At 55.5% G+C, this 18,793-nt stretch overlaps 1 protein-coding gene across 1 annotated transcript in view; it reads right to left on the bottom strand.

Annotated features, from left to right (window-relative positions):
• Positions 1 to 18,018, bottom strand: part of LOC116629196 (kinase non-catalytic C-lobe domain-containing protein 1-like) — a 29,371-nt gene extending 11,353 nt beyond the window's left edge. The window contains exons 1-11 of the mRNA XM_032399503.1: positions 17,068 to 18,018; positions 14,928 to 15,042; positions 14,036 to 14,107; positions 13,882 to 13,943; positions 6,515 to 6,673; positions 4,507 to 4,584; positions 3,843 to 3,927; positions 3,131 to 3,290; positions 2,404 to 3,053; positions 1,936 to 2,080; positions 777 to 874 (exon numbers count right to left, since the gene is read on the bottom strand). Of these exons, the coding sequence (XP_032255394.1) occupies positions 777 to 874; positions 1,936 to 2,080; positions 2,404 to 3,053; positions 3,131 to 3,290; positions 3,843 to 3,927; positions 4,507 to 4,584; positions 6,515 to 6,673; positions 13,882 to 13,943; positions 14,036 to 14,107; positions 14,928 to 15,042; positions 17,068 to 17,790 (2,347 nt within the window). The 5' untranslated portion in view covers positions 17,791 to 18,018. The remainder of the gene's footprint in view (positions 1 to 776; positions 875 to 1,935; positions 2,081 to 2,403; positions 3,054 to 3,130; positions 3,291 to 3,842; positions 3,928 to 4,506; positions 4,585 to 6,514; positions 6,674 to 13,881; positions 13,944 to 14,035; positions 14,108 to 14,927; positions 15,043 to 17,067) is intronic.
• Between the last annotated feature and the right edge of the window lie 775 nt (positions 18,019 to 18,793).

Here is an 18,793-nt window from a genome sequence, read left to right as displayed (position 1 = left end):
CTCGTGCTGAGTCAGGGACGCGAGGCCTCTTGAGACGGCCGGGTGCCCCCGTGCTTCTCTAGCAGCCCAACAGGGTCCTGAGGATTCAGGGTGGTGGTCCTGCATCCCAGGAGGGTCCCTCAGATCCCCTCCCAAACACAGGCTGTCCCATGGGGCCGGAGTCCAGAGAGGAGACCCCAGGGGTTGTGACCTGCTTGTGCAGAGAGGAGCACAAACAAGGCTGGACTGAGGGGCAGAGGGGCTCACTGGGCACAGTCACTTTGCTCCTAAACTTCCTGGGGCGTGCACGCGGTAGAAAGGGTGGGAGGAGGGTGCCTGTCCACCTGCTCCGATGCCCATTACGTGTGATCATAGTCATGCAACCTGATTCTAAAGCCATGTCCCATTCAGACGGGATTCTGTGAAATTACAAAGACTTCAGTTATCTTGGAGCCCTGCGCTAACATTCCAGGAAAATGAGCCTCAGAGTCTTTAAATGGCACATGTTTCTAGGAAAGATGCAAAGAGTCCCCAATCACCAAGCTGTTGGCCAGTGATTCCAGAAGCAGAAGCGCCCTCCCAGCCCCCAGCCCACTGGGCTCCTACTCGCCGCCCACCTGCTGGCCTGGGAGAACCCCGTTCACAGCACAGAGCCCCCAGGGGAGGACAAGCCCTGCTCTGGGGTCTCTGAGGGGACACTGGGGGGGCCCCAGGGGCAGAGGGGAGCCTCTCCTGTAAGAGGGTCAACACGGACCCCGCCGTGGAGAGTTCTTGCCCCCAGAGCCCATGTCTCTTACCTGCTCCGTGCAGCGATGGCCTTTTGCTGGACAGCGAGCAGCCACTTGGAGTGCTGGCCATGCTGCCCTCGGGCTGTGACCCAGCCTCCTCCGAAGCACTGTCATCAGAAGGGAGGACATTGCAGGTGCCCCCCCGGCCCCCCCCCCGCACTGCCTTCCAACGGGAAACTTTCGGCAGATGTGCAGAAGCCCCACTGAGGCTGTGGTGGGGGCCTCCAGTGACCCCGCCCCGGCACCCCAGACACACACCACTCTGAGGCCCCATCCAAGCTTCCCAAGGACAACCCGGCTGCAGGCCACAGGCTGGCACACAACACGTCCTTCCACAGTAATTAAGGGGCCCAAATCTTTGGCACAGGGCTTCGTGGGCCTTCATTTCCGGAGGTCCCTGGATGGCCCTTCTCCACGTGGCAAGAACACGGGGGTGCGGGGGGGTGGGGTGCTCGTCTCCGTGCCTGTTGACTTGTCTGCCCAGGAGGGGAGCACAGCAAGGTGCCCCCCCCACAGCTCCCGCGGCAAATGCGAAGTGACGCCCTGTCCTACCTGCCTGGGGCAGCCTCTGGAGGCAGACAGGGCTGTGGGTGTGCCCGGTGTCAAGACACTGGGGTCCAGGCACGGTCCCGCCCCCGGGGCCACCGCCACCCAGTCTATGGCAACAGAGCACCCGGGCATAGTCTGTGAAGGCGCTAGGGCCACAGGGCTGGGCGAGGGGCACCGGGACAGGGAAGCCGCCCGTCCTCCAGTGGCCATCACCCCACGTCGGCCATTAGGAGGGGAGCTGTCACCCAGTGCCGACCTGGATGACGGGGTGGGGGCAGATGCTGTTCCCTGTGGGGGCCTCCTCCCCTCTGGGCTCCCAGTCCCTTTGCCTCCTCAAGCTGGTAGCTGAGCAGGGATGTGCCTCCCACACCCTGTGAGCCCACAGCCCTCTCTTCCTACCCAAAGGAGCCCGGTGCCCAAAGGGAAAGCTGTGGGTTAGGGTGGGCTTCAGGCCCAGCCAGAGGGACCCGGGTGGGTGGCCAGTGTGGGGAGCTGGACTTCAGGGGACAGGACGTGTGGGGAACACAGCCGGGGGCCAGAGGGGGCAGAACCAGGGCCGTCCGGCCTGGCAGGGGACCCCAGGGTGGGGGAAGCCTGGGGCCTGACGAGGGGGACTCACTTCTCGGAGGGGGACATCCTCCCATTCACCACTTTGAAAAGACTCTGCAGCAACTTCTCCCCCCAGTAGAGGTCACAGAACTTCTCCGATATGGCCCCACAGAAAGTGGCGTAGGTGAGGTCTTTCAAGGCGTAAATATATTCCCCTGGGTTTGCAAAATGGTAGCGGCAAGTCACGATGTGGGCGAGCATCCCCTCTGGGTTCCCTGCTCTCTACAGCTGGGGATCAGGGCGGGGGGGAAGCCGGGGCAGCGGGACCAGGCCCTGAGACCCTCTTCCTGCCTGAGGCTCTGCTGCTGGCCGATCCCCCGGGGTGCACCTCTGCCCCCCGAGCTCTTCATGCAGATGGATGAGTGGGGGCCCCAGGTCCCCTTCACACTGATCCTCCCCCAGGTCACTGTGTTCCCCCTAGCCTCTCCCTGGTCCTGGGGCTTCTCTGGGGAACCCTGTGCCCACCCCCGCATGATACCCATGATCAGAGCCTCCAGCCCGTTGTCCAAGTAGCCGTCGAAGGCAAACTCCTCCTGGATGAGGCGCATGGCCTCCTGCAGCGACGGGCAGGCTGTCCTCTTCGGGAGGGCCGAGGTGTCCACACCGGACAGACAGAGCTTGTGGTCTGCTGGCAGGGGCCGCTCGGGGTGACTGTCTGGGGCCAGGCCATCCTGCTCTGGGACAGAGGTGCCTTTGGGGCTGTCTGGACTCGCCTTGGCCAGGGAGGGGTCCCACGGGGCTGATGAGGGACCCCGAGGCTCCCGGCCTGCGCCCTTGGTGGCCTTGCTCCTGGGTGGCTTGGCTGGGTGACTCGGGTCGTGGCGGGCTGCACTGGACGCTGGGGTTCCGGGTGGGACTGGTTGGTCTGGCCCTTGCTCCATGGGAGGCGCCTGTGCCTTCAGGAGTGGGGCCGCCGTAGAAGACTCGGGCATCGCTGGTGAAGCCCCCTCCGGGCCAGGGGGTGGGGCGCACGGGATCCCCTGGGCCGTGTCTCTCGGCACTGACTCCCTGAGCGGTTCTGGGGCTGCTCCCTGTGGTCCAGCAGCAGCTACTGGCTGGTCAGGAATCTTCTGGCTGGTGGTGGCTCCATGGGCCTCGGGAGCCTGCTTCCCATCGCCCTCCCCGTCCCTGAGAGCACAGAGAGAAGGAGGGAGCACTCGGGGGTGGCTCAGGGACCCTGCCAGCTCTGGGGTGGGGGTGCTCACCTGGCGTCACCTGCATCTGGGACCAGCACGATGGGCTGGAAGTGTGTGGCCGCGGCGGTGAGGGCGGCCGGCAGCACCGTGGCCCCTTCGCAGCGGGGTTGAGAGGACACAGGCCCCCGCACCACCAGCAGCCTGGTGTCGCCGCCGACCCGAACAAAACCTGGGGACAAACTCTGCGTGAGTGCAGGCGGTGTGGGCCGGCCCTGCAGACCCCCGGAGCACCCCCCACCCCTGCCACAAAGCTGCCGCCCCCATGGGGTGCTGTGCCCCCCCACGAGCCTCCAAGGGGACTTCCAGAGACCTGAGGTGGCCGGAGGCAAGGGTGATGGAGCTGGGAGGGCAGGGCCGGGTGGGGGAGGGTGGGAGCGATGGAGAAGGCCACAGACAGGACCAGGGAGTCGTCTTCCTGCCGCAGGATGGGGTTACCGCCCAGACAGGGCAGGAACCGGTCAGCAGGATGTGCGTGTGGACGTGGGAAGAGAGTGGAGGGACGCTGGGGTTACACCACCTGCTCTGGAGGCTGGTGACATGAGAGTGACTGGGCGGCTGGAACAGAGGAGGAGAGTGAGCAGCAAGGACGCCAGGATGTTCTGGACACCTTGCTCCGGGGCCCAGTGGTGCCTGCCTGTGGGTGTCCACTCAGGCCTGGGGGTCAGCAGTGGGAGCGGTTGTGGGGTTGGGGGGCAGGAGACGCTGGGCCCTGGCGGCCCACCTGAGCTGGGCCTGGGGGTGCTGGGGTTCAGTTCAACCACTGAGAGAGCATTCTGGAGGCTGATCGTCTCTTCCTCCTGGTCAACCTGAGGCAGAAGGACACAGACCGCCCCAGTCAAGGTGACACCAGGGACCCAGAGGTGCAGACTGGACACTGGGCGCACTCCCTGACCCTTCATGGCACCCCCAGCCCACAGTGACTCACACAGCTGGGCTCTGGGCACACCGCTTCCCAGTTCAACAAGGTTTGGGGAGGTTTCTAGGGCCTGGGTGGATTATGGCACCGTCGGAGACCCTGGGCTTCTCAGAACTCAAACTCCCATAGGTTGCCGGGGGGACTGTGTTGTGCCTTTCTGCCATCCAAGGGCCCCGCTTGGGTCAGTATGCTCAGGAGGCCAGCAGGCACATTTATAAACCATGCCGGCTACCTGAGGGTCACTCTGCAGGATAGGCCCCCGCCCCACACATGCCAGGCCGTCAGCAGAGATCGGGGCGGGGCTGCCAGCCGGAGCTCCTCTGAGAGCGAAGGAGAAGTTACCACCTCTTTCCTAAACTCACTCCACATGGACAGTAAACAGCAAAAAGCAAGGAGGGACCCTCATCTCTCCAGGGCCCCAGGGCAGAATGAGAGGTCTTCACCCATGCTCTGGAAGTCCCCATCTTACCTTATAGGTGGATGCCCTCAGGTGAGCTAAAATCTTTCTGCTGTCCATGCCCCGCTGTAGGAGGTAAGTGCTGCATATCTGCAAGAAGGACGAGCCCTGTGTCCAGGTGCTCTGAAATGCCACAGGCTGGGCAGCGGCCCCAGGTCATTCCAAACGTGGAGGGGAGTGCACCTCAGGCTGGGCCCTTCAGAGAGTGCTCGGTGGCTGGGAGGAGGGCCTGGGGGCTTCCTGGACAGGAGGACCCCACAGGTGTCCCTTCCCAGGGAGAGCTAAGCAGGCCCCACATGGAACAAATACAGACCCAACAGAAATGGCCACAGCCCCTCCCAGGCCCCTGCCACACTGACAGCCATCCGCATGGAGGGGCGAGGGGCGAGCCGCAGTCTCCGGGGGCGGGGGCCCCAGGGCTGGAGAGGAGGGGCACAAAGACACATGACCCTTTCCAGCCGGCCCGTCTAAGAACTCTAAGAAAGGGAGACGTTAAGACCCATAGTAGAATTAGGGCAGAACCACTCAGCCCTCACATGCACAGACAAGACAACAACCCCCCAGACTACAACCTAAAAAACAGGCAAGAGAACAATTCTGTAGACAATTACGATTAACTGCAACTTGACCCAGTTGCCTGGGTCCTTTGTGACCCTGACAACAGGGCAGTGGCCGCCTGCAGGGTGAATGTGGATGTGGCCCCAGAGCCACGTGCTGGGGCGTTAAGCAGATTTGAGGCCCACGGTCTGCCGTTCCTTCTGTGCCCTCAGTCGAGCTGTTCACTGGCCAGCTCTGGGGTGAGGGGTGGACACTGAAAATGCAGCTGACCCCCACGAACTGACCCTCTGCAAGCTCAGACATTCTGATATTTGGGGACAGAATGTCACCGATGAGAATTTCTATTTTTCATTTGGGGTTATGGATGGTACTGAATGTGAAGATAAAGATTCTTCCCTTAAGCCACCATTTAAGGCTCCCCCACCCACCATGGACACCTCTACCATTTCCTAACTGCTGGTGAGAACCACAAACAACTCTCGGCAGAGAACGCCCCCCTCCAAGCTCTGCACGGAGGCCGCGCGGCCCAAGTGCAGGGACGGCCCAGACCCCTTGGGGTTCCTGTCTGGAAAGCTGTTTGCTTCTGCCAACTCCGGGCAGAGGCTGCGACCTCCCCACCTTAGAGCGGTTACTATCAAAGGTCATGACTGTGAACTTCCTCTGCCCTCGAGGTGTTTGTGCCTCTTACAACCCAGGATGTACCTGATGCTCTGAACCTCGATCTTCAGGAAGGATGGGGCCCCAGGCTCCCAGTGTCCGTGGGACGGCGGACATGGCCACTTCCCTCCCCAGTCCCTCATTCTCCCTGAAAACACCCAGCTGCCTCCATGCAGATCTGGAGTGGAGCGAAGCTCCTTCCCTTGCCGTCCGTCCATCTGTCCATAGCTACTTGGTAAACTGGTTCAGCATTGTAGCTAATGTCTGCCGAGTTTCTCTTTGACATGAGAGCTCATCTGTACTTGGCCGAGCAGGCCAGAGAGGCCCAGAGCCGTTAAGCAACCTCCCTGAGGCCACAGAGCCGTCAGGGGCAGAGAAGGACACACAGGGCTTCTCCCTCCGGGGGTGGCCTTCCCGTGGCCTCTTGATCACTGAACCAATCGCGGGACTGCCCCGCACTTGTCCAGCTCTTGGGAGGGTCAGGGAAAGGGAGGCAAGAGGGCCCTCAGAGGAGGTGAGGGAAGTTGGGTTGTTGGGGAGAACTCTGCTCCCTGCTGGCAGGGGTCAGGCTGGCCCCAGGACATCCCCTGCCCCCTCCAGCTGGGCGAATGCACTGGGGACACCCGGGTGGTCTGGCAGGGGCCAGGGCAGTGAGCAGCAGACACTGTCCACCACCTGTCCACAAATGAAACCCACGGCCCTCCCTGTCCAACGCCCACTTTTCCGGGAGCAGGAGCCTGGGCACTCTGTCAGCCATCGCCCAGGCCCTGGACGGTGACCTGGGGTCCCAACGGCAGGTGGTTACCTTGATGGCCTCAGCTGTGCACGGCCGCTCCTGAGCACTGCGTCTGGCCATGTCCAAGAGGAGGGTCTTGAGCCTGCGTGGCAGGGCCAGCTTGTGGTCTCGGGGGACGCTGAACTTGGCTGCTGTCCACAGGACTGCGGCCACACAGTACACGGAGGCCTGGGTGGAGAAAAGCCCAGCCCTGCTCAGCAGCACCTCCCTACCACTGGGCTCCCCCAGGGGCACCCCGGGCACTAGCAGGACAGCCACTCCTGTGGGGACCCCTGCAGCGCACCGCCTTGGAGCTTGGAGGCCCCAGCTAGACCCCGAGTCAGATCTCCCAGGGGCCTGGCCTGGGGACCTGCATGTTTACCATATACCCACGGTCTTCACCCTGAAGTGTGAACAGCTATGACTTGAGGCCTCAGCGGGGACCCTCCCACTTTCACGGTCCTCAGGCAGGTGGAGGCCGCAGCTCGGGGGTCTGAGGCCAGCGGCCCCCGAACCAGTGGGGTGCTGCTATGTGGCAGACCACAGGCTTCTGAAAAAAATACCCACCTCCACAGACACACATCTGTTTATTCTAAATGTCCCCGGTGCAACACACAATTTAGAAATAAGGAAAGGTGTCACACTCCTGTTGAGTAAGTTCCAGAGAGCCAAGGGATCTCCCCGGATGTGCTCACGGATTCTACCCAGTTCTTGTATCCGAATCCGCCTGTGTCAGACAGGTGGCTGCCACACACGCCTACTGGTTGGTGTTTTCATTTGACTCGACAGGCGAGATGGAAGTGGAATGTGGAAGGCCCGGTCGGAGCTTCGCTGCGGTGAGCGGGTGGGCCCTCTGCCACCGGCCACGGCTGCTGAAGGTCTCGGGTGGGTCCCACAGACACGGCACACTTCTGCGTTCAGTCACACCATGAACATTTCCTCTGTCACTTCGTGAGGTCGACACCACTGACAAAACCTGGTTTCCGCGTGTGCCGATCTCCGAGGCATGAATGCTCCCACACAGCCAACACCAAGCTGCCCAGGTGGTGCGGGCGCTCGGGGCTGGGGAGAGCGGCCCCACCAGCTAGGAGCACAGATCACCGTGCGGGACAGTCACATAATGAGGGAATTATTAGCTCTAGATATTTATTGACCTTTAAAAAATTTTAACTATTTTGAGATAATTATAGATTTACATACAGTTGTAAGAAATAATACAAAAAGATCCCGTGTGCCCTGTACCCAGGTCCCCACAACAGTAACATCTTGCAAAACTGTAGGGCAGCATCCCAACGCGGATGCTGGGTTGACACCATCACCATACAGCACGCTTCCGTCATCAGATGTGTCCGGCGGCCCGAAGCCATGTTCTTAATCCCTGGCAACTACGAATCTGTTGTCCGTTTCCATGGTTGTGCCATTTCACATAAATGGAATTATACAATATGTGACCTTTTGGGATTGGCATTTTGCTGTGAGCATAATTATATGGAGATGCACCCAGGCTGCTGCCTTATCAACACTCTGTTCCTTTTACTGCTCAGTAGCATTCCATGGTGTGGACGGACCCCCACACGTTCAACCGTCCACACATCTGGGCTGTGTCCCGTTTGGGGCTATTCTGAATGCAGCTGCTGTAATCATTCATGTGCAGGATTTTGTGCAGATGTAAGTCTCATTTCTCCGGGACGAACGCCTGGGAAGGCGGTTTCTGGGCTGCAGGGCAGTTACATGTTGAGTTTCTGATGAAACTGCCCAAAGGCCTCCGCCCTTTCGCATGCCCACCAGCAGTGACCAGGAGCTCCTGTTGTTCCACGTCTTCGTCGGCATCTGGTGTGGTCAGCGTTTGGGGTGTTAGCCATTCTCATCGGCGGGGAGTGGCGTCTCCTTGTTTTAATGTGCAATTTCCAAGTGCCACATGACGTCGGACGGCTTTCACATGCTTGTTTACCATACGACATCTTTGGCAAGGGTCTGTGCAGATCTTCCGCCCACTTTCTAACTGGGTTGGTTTTTAAATTATTTTGGTTTTTTGTTGACTTTTAAGAGCTCTTTGTATATTTGGAATATAGATGCTTTATCAGGTGTGTGTTTTGCAAATATTTTCTGCCAGTCCGTGGCCAGTCTTTTCACTCTCTTAAAGTATCTTTTGCAGAGCAGAAGTCTGAGGTTGTCATGGAGTCTAACATGGACTTTCTCTTTCCCGGACTGTGCTTTTGTGTTGTGCCCAGAAGTTACTGCCGGATTCCTCCTAGGGGCTTTATGGTTTGCATTTTACATTTAGATCTATGATCCATTTTGAGTTAATGTTTGTGAAAAGTGCAAGGTCTTTGTTAAGATCCGTTTTTTTTGTTTTTTGTTTTTTGTTTTTACATGTGGACGTCCAGTTGTTCCAGCACCATTTGCTGAAAACTGTCCTTTCTCCACCGAATTGCCTTTGATCCTTTGTTAAAACCAGTTGACTATATTTGTGTGGGTCTATTTCTGAGTTTTCTGTTCTGTTTCGGGTATTTGTCTTTTGCCAACAACACAGTCTCAATTACTATTGCTTTACAGTAAGTTTTAAAATTGGGCAGTGTCAGTCCTCTGACTTTGTTCTTCTTCAATATTGTGTTGGCTATTCTGGGTCTTTTGTCTTTCCACACATACTTTAAACTCAGATTGCTGATATCCATGAGTAACTTGCTGGGATTCTGATTGGAATTGCATTTAATCTATACATCAAATTGGGAAGAACTGATATCTTAACAGTACTGAATCCTATTCATGAACATGGAATATCTATTTATTTAGATTTTTTTAATCAGAGTTTTGTAGTTTCCCTTATAGATCTTATATGTATTTTGTTAGATTTATATATGAGTAATTTTTTTGGTGTGAATGTAAATTGTATTGTATTTTTTTTTTTTTTTTTTTTTTTTTTTTTTTTTTTTTTAAAGATTTTTTTTTTTTATTTGAGAGAGAGAATGAGACAGAGAGAGAGCATGAGATGGGGGAGGGTCAGAGGGAGAAGCAGACTCCCTGCCGAGCAGGGAGCCCGATGCGGGACTCGATCCCGGGACTCCAGGATCATGACCTGAGCCGAAGGCAGTCGCTTAACCAACTGAGCCACCCAGGCGCCCAATTGTATTGTATTTTTAACTCCAAATGCCAATTGTGCACTGCTGGTAAACAGTAAAGCAACTGACTTTTGCATATTAACCTGCTATCCTGAAATCTTGCTGTAATTGCTTATTAGTTCCAGGAGATTTTTTGTTGATTCTTTGGGATTTTCTACATGGACAATCATGTCACTTGTAAACAGAGACAGTTTTATTTCTTCCTTCTCAATCTGTACACATTTTCCTTTCTTTTCTTGTCTTATTCCATTAGCTAGGACTTCTAGTACGATGCTGAATAGGAGTGGTGAGAGGGACATTCTCCAGTTTTACCCAATCTTAGAGGGAAAGCATCTAGTTTCTCACCATTAATTATGTGAACTGTAGGTTTTAGTAGATATTCTTTATCAAGTTGAGGAAGTTCCCCTCCATTCCTAGGTTGCTGAGAATGGCGGATTTTGTCAATAGCTTAGCATCTATTGACATTAACATGATTTGTCTTCTTTAGCCTATTGATGTGATATGCTAGATTAATTGCTTTCCCATTGTTGAGTCAGCCTTCCATATGTGGAAAAAAATCCCACTTGGTCCGCTTTTAATTTTGGTGAAGTTCATTTTGCCCACTTTTCCTTTTGTGGAAAAATTTATGGACACTGCTTTTGGTGTCAAGTCTAAGAACTCTTTGCCTGGCCCTTTATCCCAGAGATTTTGTTTGATTTCTTTCATCAGCATTTTGTAGTTTTTAGCAGGTAAGTCCTGTGCATGCTTGGTTAGATTTTCATGCAAGTATTTCATTTTTTTTTGAGTCATTGTACATTTACATTAAGTTTACACTTTATATTTTAATTAAATTTATATGTATTTTCAAATTTTTTCTTTAGCTAAGACAACAGAAGAGATGATTTACTGTACACATTACATTCAGCCACAACTGAGAAAAGAATCAGTCCTGAAAGTCACAGGTCCAGGACAAAGGACCATAAGGGACTGTTTTGGTATGAACAAAGTGGGTCTCTCAAAAGTGGTCGTTGTGATCAGATGGCGATGGATGTTTTAGATCCACTGAGAAAATTCTAGAAAGTAGGTGTGTTGTCCAACAGTTCGTAACAGCATCCCTGGCCTCTGGCTTTCCTTGTTTCTGCTCCTGCGGCTTCATGCATGCACAGGTGAGCACTTCACTTGGACCTTTGCTTCAACTTCAGCTTGTGCATTTGCTTCTTCCTCCATGTGGTTCATGGCCCGGAGGTTTCCAAGATGGTGCTAAGGCTGAGAGCAAATGCACTGTATTTTTTTTTTTGCACTGTATTTTAAATTTTGGTGTCTGCATGTTCATTGCTAACATACAGAAATACAATTGATTTTTGAATGTTTATCTTATATCCTGTGACCTTTCAGAACTCACTTATTAATCCCATGGGCTTCCTTTAGAATTTTCTACATAGACAGTTATGTCTTCTGCAAATAGTATTATTTCTTCTTCCTGGTCTTTATGCCTTTTACTTGCTTTTTTTTGCATTATTGTAGTGGCTAGAACTTCCAGCACTATGTTGAGTAGAAGTAGTGATAGCGCACACCCTTGCATTGTTCCCAATCTTGGGGGAAAGCATTTAGTCTTTTCTCATTAAGTACGACGTTAGCTATAGGGTATGTGTGTGTGTGTGTGTGTGTGTGTGTGTGTGTGTGTTTGTAGATGCTCTTTATTAAGCTGAGGAAGTTTCTTCTATTTGTATTTTTCTGAAAATTTTTTATTATGAATGGGTGTTGAATTTTGCCAAATGGTTTTTCTGCATCGATTAATGTGATTATGGGTTTTTTCTTTTTTAGCTGGTTAATATGTTGGACTAATTGATTTTCAAATACTAAACCAGACTTGTATCCTTAGAATAACTGCCACTATGTCATGGCGCATAGTTTTATATATTGTTGAATTCTATTTGCATATTTTGTTAAGGATTTTTGCGTTTATATTCATGAGGAATGTTGGTATATATATTTCTCTATCTATCTATCTATCTATCTATCTATCTATCTATCTATCTATCATCTATCATCAGTATACATTGACAGTATATATATTGGCTTAATAAAATAGACTGGGAAGTGTTCTCTCCTCTTCTGTCTTCTGTAAAAGATTGTGTAGAAGTGGTATTGATTTTTCTTTAAACATTGAGTAGAACTCTCCAGTGAAACTCTGGACCAAGAGATTTAGTTTTTTAGAGTTTTAAAATTATAAATTCAATTTCCTCAATAGTTAAGGGCTATTTTGGGCACCTGGGTGGCTCAGTTGGTTAGGTGACTGCCTTCGGCTCAGGTCATGATCCTGGAGTCCCGGGATCGAGTCCTGCATCGGGCTCCCTGCTCAGCGGGGAGGTCTGCTTCTCCCTCTGATCCTCTTCCCTGTCATACTCTCGGTCTCTCATTCTCTCTCTAATAAATAAATAGAATCTTAAAAAAAAAATAGTCAAGGGCTATTCAAAGATCTATTTCATATTGGGTGAGTTGTAGTTTATGTTTTCTGAAGAATTGGTGCATTTCATCTAAGTTGTCAAATTTAAAGAGCTGTCTGTGGCATCCATTATTCGATGTCTAAATGGTTTGTAGGGATATCCCCTGTGTCATTCCTGATATTGGTAATTTGTGTCTTTTTTTCTTTTTCTTTTTCTTCTTTTTTCTTTCTTTCTTGCTTGCTTCCTTTGTCAGTTTTGCTGGAAGTTTTAAAATTTTATTGGTCTTTTCCAAGAACCAGCTCCTGACTTTACTGGTTTTCTCTATTGTTATTCTGTTTTCATTGATTTCTGCTCTCATCTTCATTACTTCCTTCCTTCTGCTTTGGGTCTACGTTGCTCTTCTTTTTGTAGGTTCTTGAGGTGGTAGCTTAAATTACTGAGTTGAGCTTTTACCTCTTTTCTCACATATGCATCTAGTGCTATGAATTTCCCTCTTAGGCCTGCTTTGGCTGTGCCCCACAGTGCCAACATTGGCCTCTGTTGATTGTCTTTTTTTCACTCGGTTTGAAATCTTCCTGGTTCTTGGTATGGCGTGTGGTTTTTGGTTGAGACCTGGACATTTCCATGTTGTAAGACTCTCGATCTTATTTAACCTGTTTTACCTGGCTTTCTCTGACAGCACAGTCAGGAAGAGGGGTACCATCTCCTTATTGCCAGGTGGGGGCAGAGTTCAGGTTCTGTATTTGGCTCCAGTTGACATCTGAGGAGAGGGCTCCTCCTCATGCTGGACAGGGGGTGGGAGGCCAGGCCCCCATTGGGCCTCCAGTGATACGCCTCTGGCTGGGGGTGTAGGAGTACATCCTTTCTGCTCCTCCCCTGCCTCCATTCCCGGCAGGAGGTGGGGGTGGCCTGGTTGCTGCTCTCCATGAGGCCTCCTCCCACAACACCTGGCTGGGAGGGGCATTTGCTACTGCCGGGGGTGGGGGGCGTGGTGTGAGTCCAGGCTCCCCACATGGTCCCCACTGGCCTCATGGGCAGGGGTGCTCATTATAGGCTGATGGGGATACTCAGCTTTCTCTGGCAGCACCAGGCGGGGTCTTTGCTGGCCTGGGTGGGCCCACCCCTTCCCTTGCCATGTCCTCTGGCTTGACAGTGTGGCTTCTGTGTCCCCATTTTTGAGGCAGAGGGAGGAAGCAGGGCCCTTGCTACTGTGCCTTCCTCGGCCTAAGGCCCCGGCCAGGCTGCCTTCTGCTCTCTACCTCTCAGACCTCTCATTCTTGTGTTAGGGATGTGGGGTTTCTAGATGTACGTTGGGTGAGTAGGGAAGTGGAGTTCTACCTTGGTTTTGAATATCACTTACCTAATTTTAAGTTCATGCAATTTTATTTTATTATTATTTTTTAAAGTAAGCTCTATGCCCAATGTGGGGCTTGAACTCATGACCCTGAGATCAAGAGTTGCACGCTCTACTGACTGAGGCAGCTAGGCAACCCAGAAGTTTGTACAATTTAATTTTTAATAATGGCTGTGTTTAACAAGTGCCTTGTAAATATTCTTGAAAGTCTAGCCCTGGACTCTCCCAAGCCAGCACGTACGCCCAGAGCTGTCCATGCAGAAGTCCCGCCCATCTTGGGATGACACCACCAGAGCCACGCCCCTGCCACCTCCTGGGGAGGCACCTGCTAGGGGGATGCTGCCCAGGCCAGGAGAGCCAGGGCTCTGGATGTGACCGCTGCTCTGGGGGAGGGTACCCTGCCTCTTTCCCCACTGCCAGGCTCTCGGGGCAGAAGGGGGGCTCCACTGGGGATGTGGGGGCAGGAAGCTGCAGGAAGGGATGGGGAGGGCCAGTTACCTTCTCAGTCACCAGTTCTTGCTCTGCAACCTCAGGAGCCAGAAAAAATGTGTCGTACGTGCCTAAGAGAGAAAAACCCAAGTTCTGAGTTCTCTTTTCAGCCTCGGGTGTCCGTGCTGGAGCACAGCTCCTAAGGGTGACCCCATGTACGCACCATTGGCAGGGGGTGGGCTGAAGAGCACGGCCCCATTCTCGGCGACCAGCACGGAGTCCAGGCACAGGTAGGCTGCAAGAGAAGATGAGGGTCAGGGCACCCTGTTCTCCCAGAAAACCCGCAGAGGTGTGCTCAGGGTAGGGCAGCCCCTCCCCTCAGCCCACAGACCCCCAGGGAGCACAGCCCAGGGGCCAGGGGCCAGGGGCCAGGGGCCAGTGGGCTGCTGCTCCTTCTTAGAGGCCCTGGCACACTGCCAGGTGGACAGGGCATGGGGGGCCCTCTGCGACGCCCCTCCTGCCCGCTCCTTGCACATCAAGCTGGAAATGGAAAGGAGATGAAGGAAGAGGATGGGGCACGGAGGTCATGGCCCAGCACTGAGAGCTGCCCCTCTGAGGGGTCCCGGAGGAGGCTGCACCCCAAAGGCCTGTGGGAGCAGCCAGATGGCAGCATTTTTCCTCATCGTCCCTCCCCAGGACGTGCTCACATCAAGGGGCTGTGGGCCTGTCACGCTGTCCGGGGAGCTGCAAACCAGGGTAGTATCTAAAATCCCCTCCTCCCCCGGCCACTTTTGCCTCCTTGGGGACAATGTCGCCCCCGTTGAGGGGATGTGGGCCATCCACACAGCTCCCACTTCACTCTACAGCAGGGTTGTCTGCCTCAAGGCCCACATTCCAAACACCTGCCCCCACTGCTGCCCCCAGACCCCTGTGGTCCTGAGACCAGAGCAGACACCTCCAGGGCACAGGGGCTCACAGTGGGGACCCAGCCACCTGGCCCCAGGCTGTCCCCGTGGCCCACATGCGCCTGATGGAGGCCACGTGAGGCTCTTGGTCCTGGCCCTGGAACACATGGTGGGGCAGGCTGAACACAGAACCGCAGGACAAAGCATCACCTGGGTGCTTGCTGTGAGTGCGCAGAGCGGTGAGACACGCGTGGGACAGAGCCCAGAGCTCATACTCCTTGAAGGGCCGGCCCAGCTGGTATAGGAGCTCCTGCAGGGAGACGCCCTGGGGGCAGAAGTCACATCCTAGTGAGAATGGTCCCTGGGGTTAGCTCGGCCCAGCCCACTGGGAAGGTGACAGGGTGGGAACCACTTCAAATAAGGGTGGGATGTGCCTCCTGCACAGCACACTCCTGCCACGTGGGCTGGCAAAGTCCTCACGTGGCCACGACGGGCTGGGAGGGCGGGAAGGAACCAGAACCCGGTGCACCTGGTGGAAATGTGGGGATAGCAGCATGGAGGCTCCTCAGGAATTGAACAGAGAGTCACCATATGATCGGGTGACCCACCTTCAGGCTGAGCCCGAGGGCCTGATGCCGAGGGAAAGCAGCCAGACACGGAAGGACCAGCACTGCGTGCCCCACCTTCGTGAGGTCCCCGGGGCCGGCACAGTCAGAGACGGAGACGAGACGGTGGGCGCCAGGGCGGGGGAGGGGATGGGGAGCGAGCTTCCGTCTGGGAGGACGAGAGCCGTGGGGCCGGAGGGTGGGGCTGGCTGCACAACACGGCGAACATGCTGGACGCCGCTGAGCTGGGTGCTTGGTGGGGGAGGGCTCATTTTATGGGATGTGTATTTTACTCTACCTCACCCTCACCGCCACACACAGAAATTTCCCAGAGTCAGAAGAACGCACTCAGCTGGAAGGTAGTTCTCTACTTAAAGGCCACGGGAAGAGCTAGGACCACAGCCACCGCACTTGGGACATACAAGTGCACGCTTTAGGGAAGGTTCCCAAGGCACTGTCTCCACCTTGACCCCCCTCATGCCTGGGGTGCAGCAAGCCTGGCTGGAGGCCCATGATCCGGCCCTCCCCAAGCCTCCCGCTACATGTGCGGTTGGAGCAGCCTGCTTTGAAACCAGGACATGCTCTGCAGCAGAAGCCTGGGGGACCTGATCCCCAACAGGCTGTGCCTGGGGTGGGGGGGTCTGGGTGGGCCCTGGTCCCATGAGGCCTCTGGGGCAGGGGAGCCTGGTGGTTAAGTAGCTGGGCTCCAGGTGAGCTCTGCCCCTCAGTGGCTGCCCACCCTCCAACAGAGTGCACGGCCACCTCATGCCTCAGTTTACCCATCTGGAAAGTGGGCTGTTGTAAGGCTGTTGGGTATGGGAAGGTGAGCCCAGTCCAGGGCTGGGGTGTGTGAGGTTTTCCTGCCTCAGCGGCTGGGACCTCTCTACGCACAAGCCAGTATGGATCCAGGAGGCCAGCGGAGACCACGTGAGCTGAGGTGTAGACACATGTGTGTGCACTGGGATCTTCAGGATAGACATTTGTTTTAAAGTAACTAGAATTTTGGGGTGTCTGGGTGGTGCAGTCGGTCAGGTGTCCGACTCCTGATTTCGGCTCAGGTCATGATCCCAGGGTCATGAGATCGAGCCCCACGTCAGGCTCCCTGCTCAGTGTGGAGCAGGCATCACGTCCAGCGTGAAGCCCAATGTGGAGACTGAACTCACGACCTTGAGACCAAGACCTGAGCTCAGATCAAGAGTCAGATGCTCAACCGACTGTGCCACTGAGGTGCCCCAGTTCCTGACCTTTAAGATCATCAGCAGAAGAAGACGCTGCAGCCCCTGAGCATGAGGGCTGGGAACAGAGCCGCAGAGGTAACCCTGCTGGCCTGGGGCTGCCGGGCCTCCTCCTGGGAAGACTGCTCCCTGCACACATCGTTTGGCAAGAACATGAACCCCGAAGCAGGGGTGTGCCTTCTTCAGTGAATGCGTGGGGTGCTACATGCGGGTAAGGCCAGGGGAGGTCTGGGTGTGTGGGGGTGCTCTCTGGGATGCCCCACCTCCAGGGCGGCTGCAGGAGAGGTTCTGGCCTGGGCCACACCTGGGGCTACAGCACGCTGTCCTCACAGCTTCCTTCAGAAACAGGCAGCTTGCTTAAAACCTGTAAATTACTGAGCAGGAGTGAAGGCTGAGACTCCCTTCCTTGCGGTAGACCACCAGCACTGCGTGTGAGACCACAGACAGGAGTGTGTGTGCGCGTGCGGAGCCCCTTCCCGGCCACGTGGGACGGAAACCGCGATCACCCACCTGCTCTCCCGCTGCACTAGCCGGCTCCCCAGCTCTGTCGGGAGTCCCCTCATCAGCCCTGGAAGTCCTGGGCTCGGGGCCTGCATCTCCGGGCTCCTCGGAGCGGGACGGGGCGCTTTCCTCCACAGGGCTCCAGCCCAGTGCCCCAGATACCCTGTCCCCGCTTCGGCTGGCGTCTCCAGGTCCTCCCTGCTGGAGCTCAGGCTCCCGCTCTGGCCACAGTCTGGACTTGGGCTGTGACTTGTAGCTGGAAAGGCCATTTTTCCCATCTAGAAAGGCCTCCCTGGGGTCTGGAGGGAAGACTTCAGATTTGGGTGGCTGGTTTTTGGTGGGGGTCAGTGTCAGGCAGAGGGTGCCGGCCTCAGGGCCATCGGGCAGGAGCCTGGGGAATGTCTGCACCTTCCTCAGGCGGCTCCTCTCCAGGTCACCCAGGGGGCGCTGGGTGTCCAGGATGAGGCTGGCCAGCCGCTCTCCGTTTCTCACAGGGGCTGACAGCAGGGCCTTGGAGGGCAGGGCAGCAGGCTGCTCCGGGCTGCCATGGGCTTCAGGGGCAGGGCGCTGGGGCAGGCCCTCTGGGTCCGCGGCACGGCCCCCCAGCTGTTTCCTGGGCCCCAGGCTTCCTGCAGCAGGTCTCCCGCTCCAGCCGCTCTCGGTGACATCTGGGCAAAAGCAAGGTGATTGCTGCAGGGGCAGCGGCTGGGGACCTGAGCCCGGGGTGGGCATCCCTAGCGACCCCACCCGTCACCAGAGGGGATGCGGGCACCTCTCCTGCACTCCTGGGTCCCCCTCTCCTCCCCTCAGTATCGGCCCAGAACCATCTTCATCTGCCTCCTTCATTGCATAACCCAGCTGATTCTAACTATTGAGGCTCCGAAGGCTCCTGGGCCCCCTCCACAGCCTGCACGGGCCCCCTCGGGGTCTTCCTAAGGTCATCCAAGCAGCTTGTCCAAAGAACCTTTGCTTTCTAGTACAAGTACACAGATGATGTCCCCAAAGGAGACACTGAGCCTGGCTGCCCCCCCCCCCCACCGCCCTGGTACACAGTCTCGCACGCAGGTGTCTGTGATCTCCGTGGAGGCCCCTCCCGTTGTGACTGCTCTCTGCTGCACGGCAGGAGACGAGCCTCAGGCCTGTGGTCTCTGGGGTGGCGTACTGGCAGGCCCTGCTGCCACGAGAGGCTCGTGCGGCCGCCCCCGAGGGCCCTCTGGGCTTCCTGCACAGCGCAGAGCAGATGCTGACATTTGCTCAGAACATGACCTGAGACCAAGCCAGAGTCCCACCCGAGCCGGGAAGATCCCAGATGCTTCAGCAACAGCTTCTCCGGCGGAGAAGGAATGGGCCTGTGTCAGCAAACAAACGAACTGTGCAGTGTCCCCGTGTCCATGCTCCGGCATGCTCACAGACCCGGACAGAGACCAGAGGTCTAAGACTTCTCACTCCCCAACACCCCCAGTGGCCCAGGTGTCTGCAAAGTGTGTGCAAGGGGACTGAGAGTGAGGGTGAATGTGTCAGTCTGTGAGCATGGCTGCAAAATGGGTTTGTATGTGCAGGAGAGTGCTATGTTTGTGCATAAGTGTGCATGCGTGTGATGAGTGTGCATGTGTACAAGTAGGTGTGTATGACCTTGCATTTTCATGTATGCTTCTGTGACTATGAGCAAGTTAGTATAAACACGTGTGTGCCTGTGGGGGCACACGTGATCTGTTTGCACGTGTGCATGTGAGTG

The sequence above is a fragment of the Phoca vitulina genome, unplaced genomic scaffold (assembly GCF_004348235.1).
Source record: "Phoca vitulina isolate PV1807 unplaced genomic scaffold, GSC_HSeal_1.0 scaffold360, whole genome shotgun sequence".
NCBI lineage: Eukaryota > Metazoa > Chordata > Mammalia > Carnivora > Phocidae > Phoca > Phoca vitulina.
This window is presented reverse-complemented; position numbering and strand designations above follow the sequence as displayed.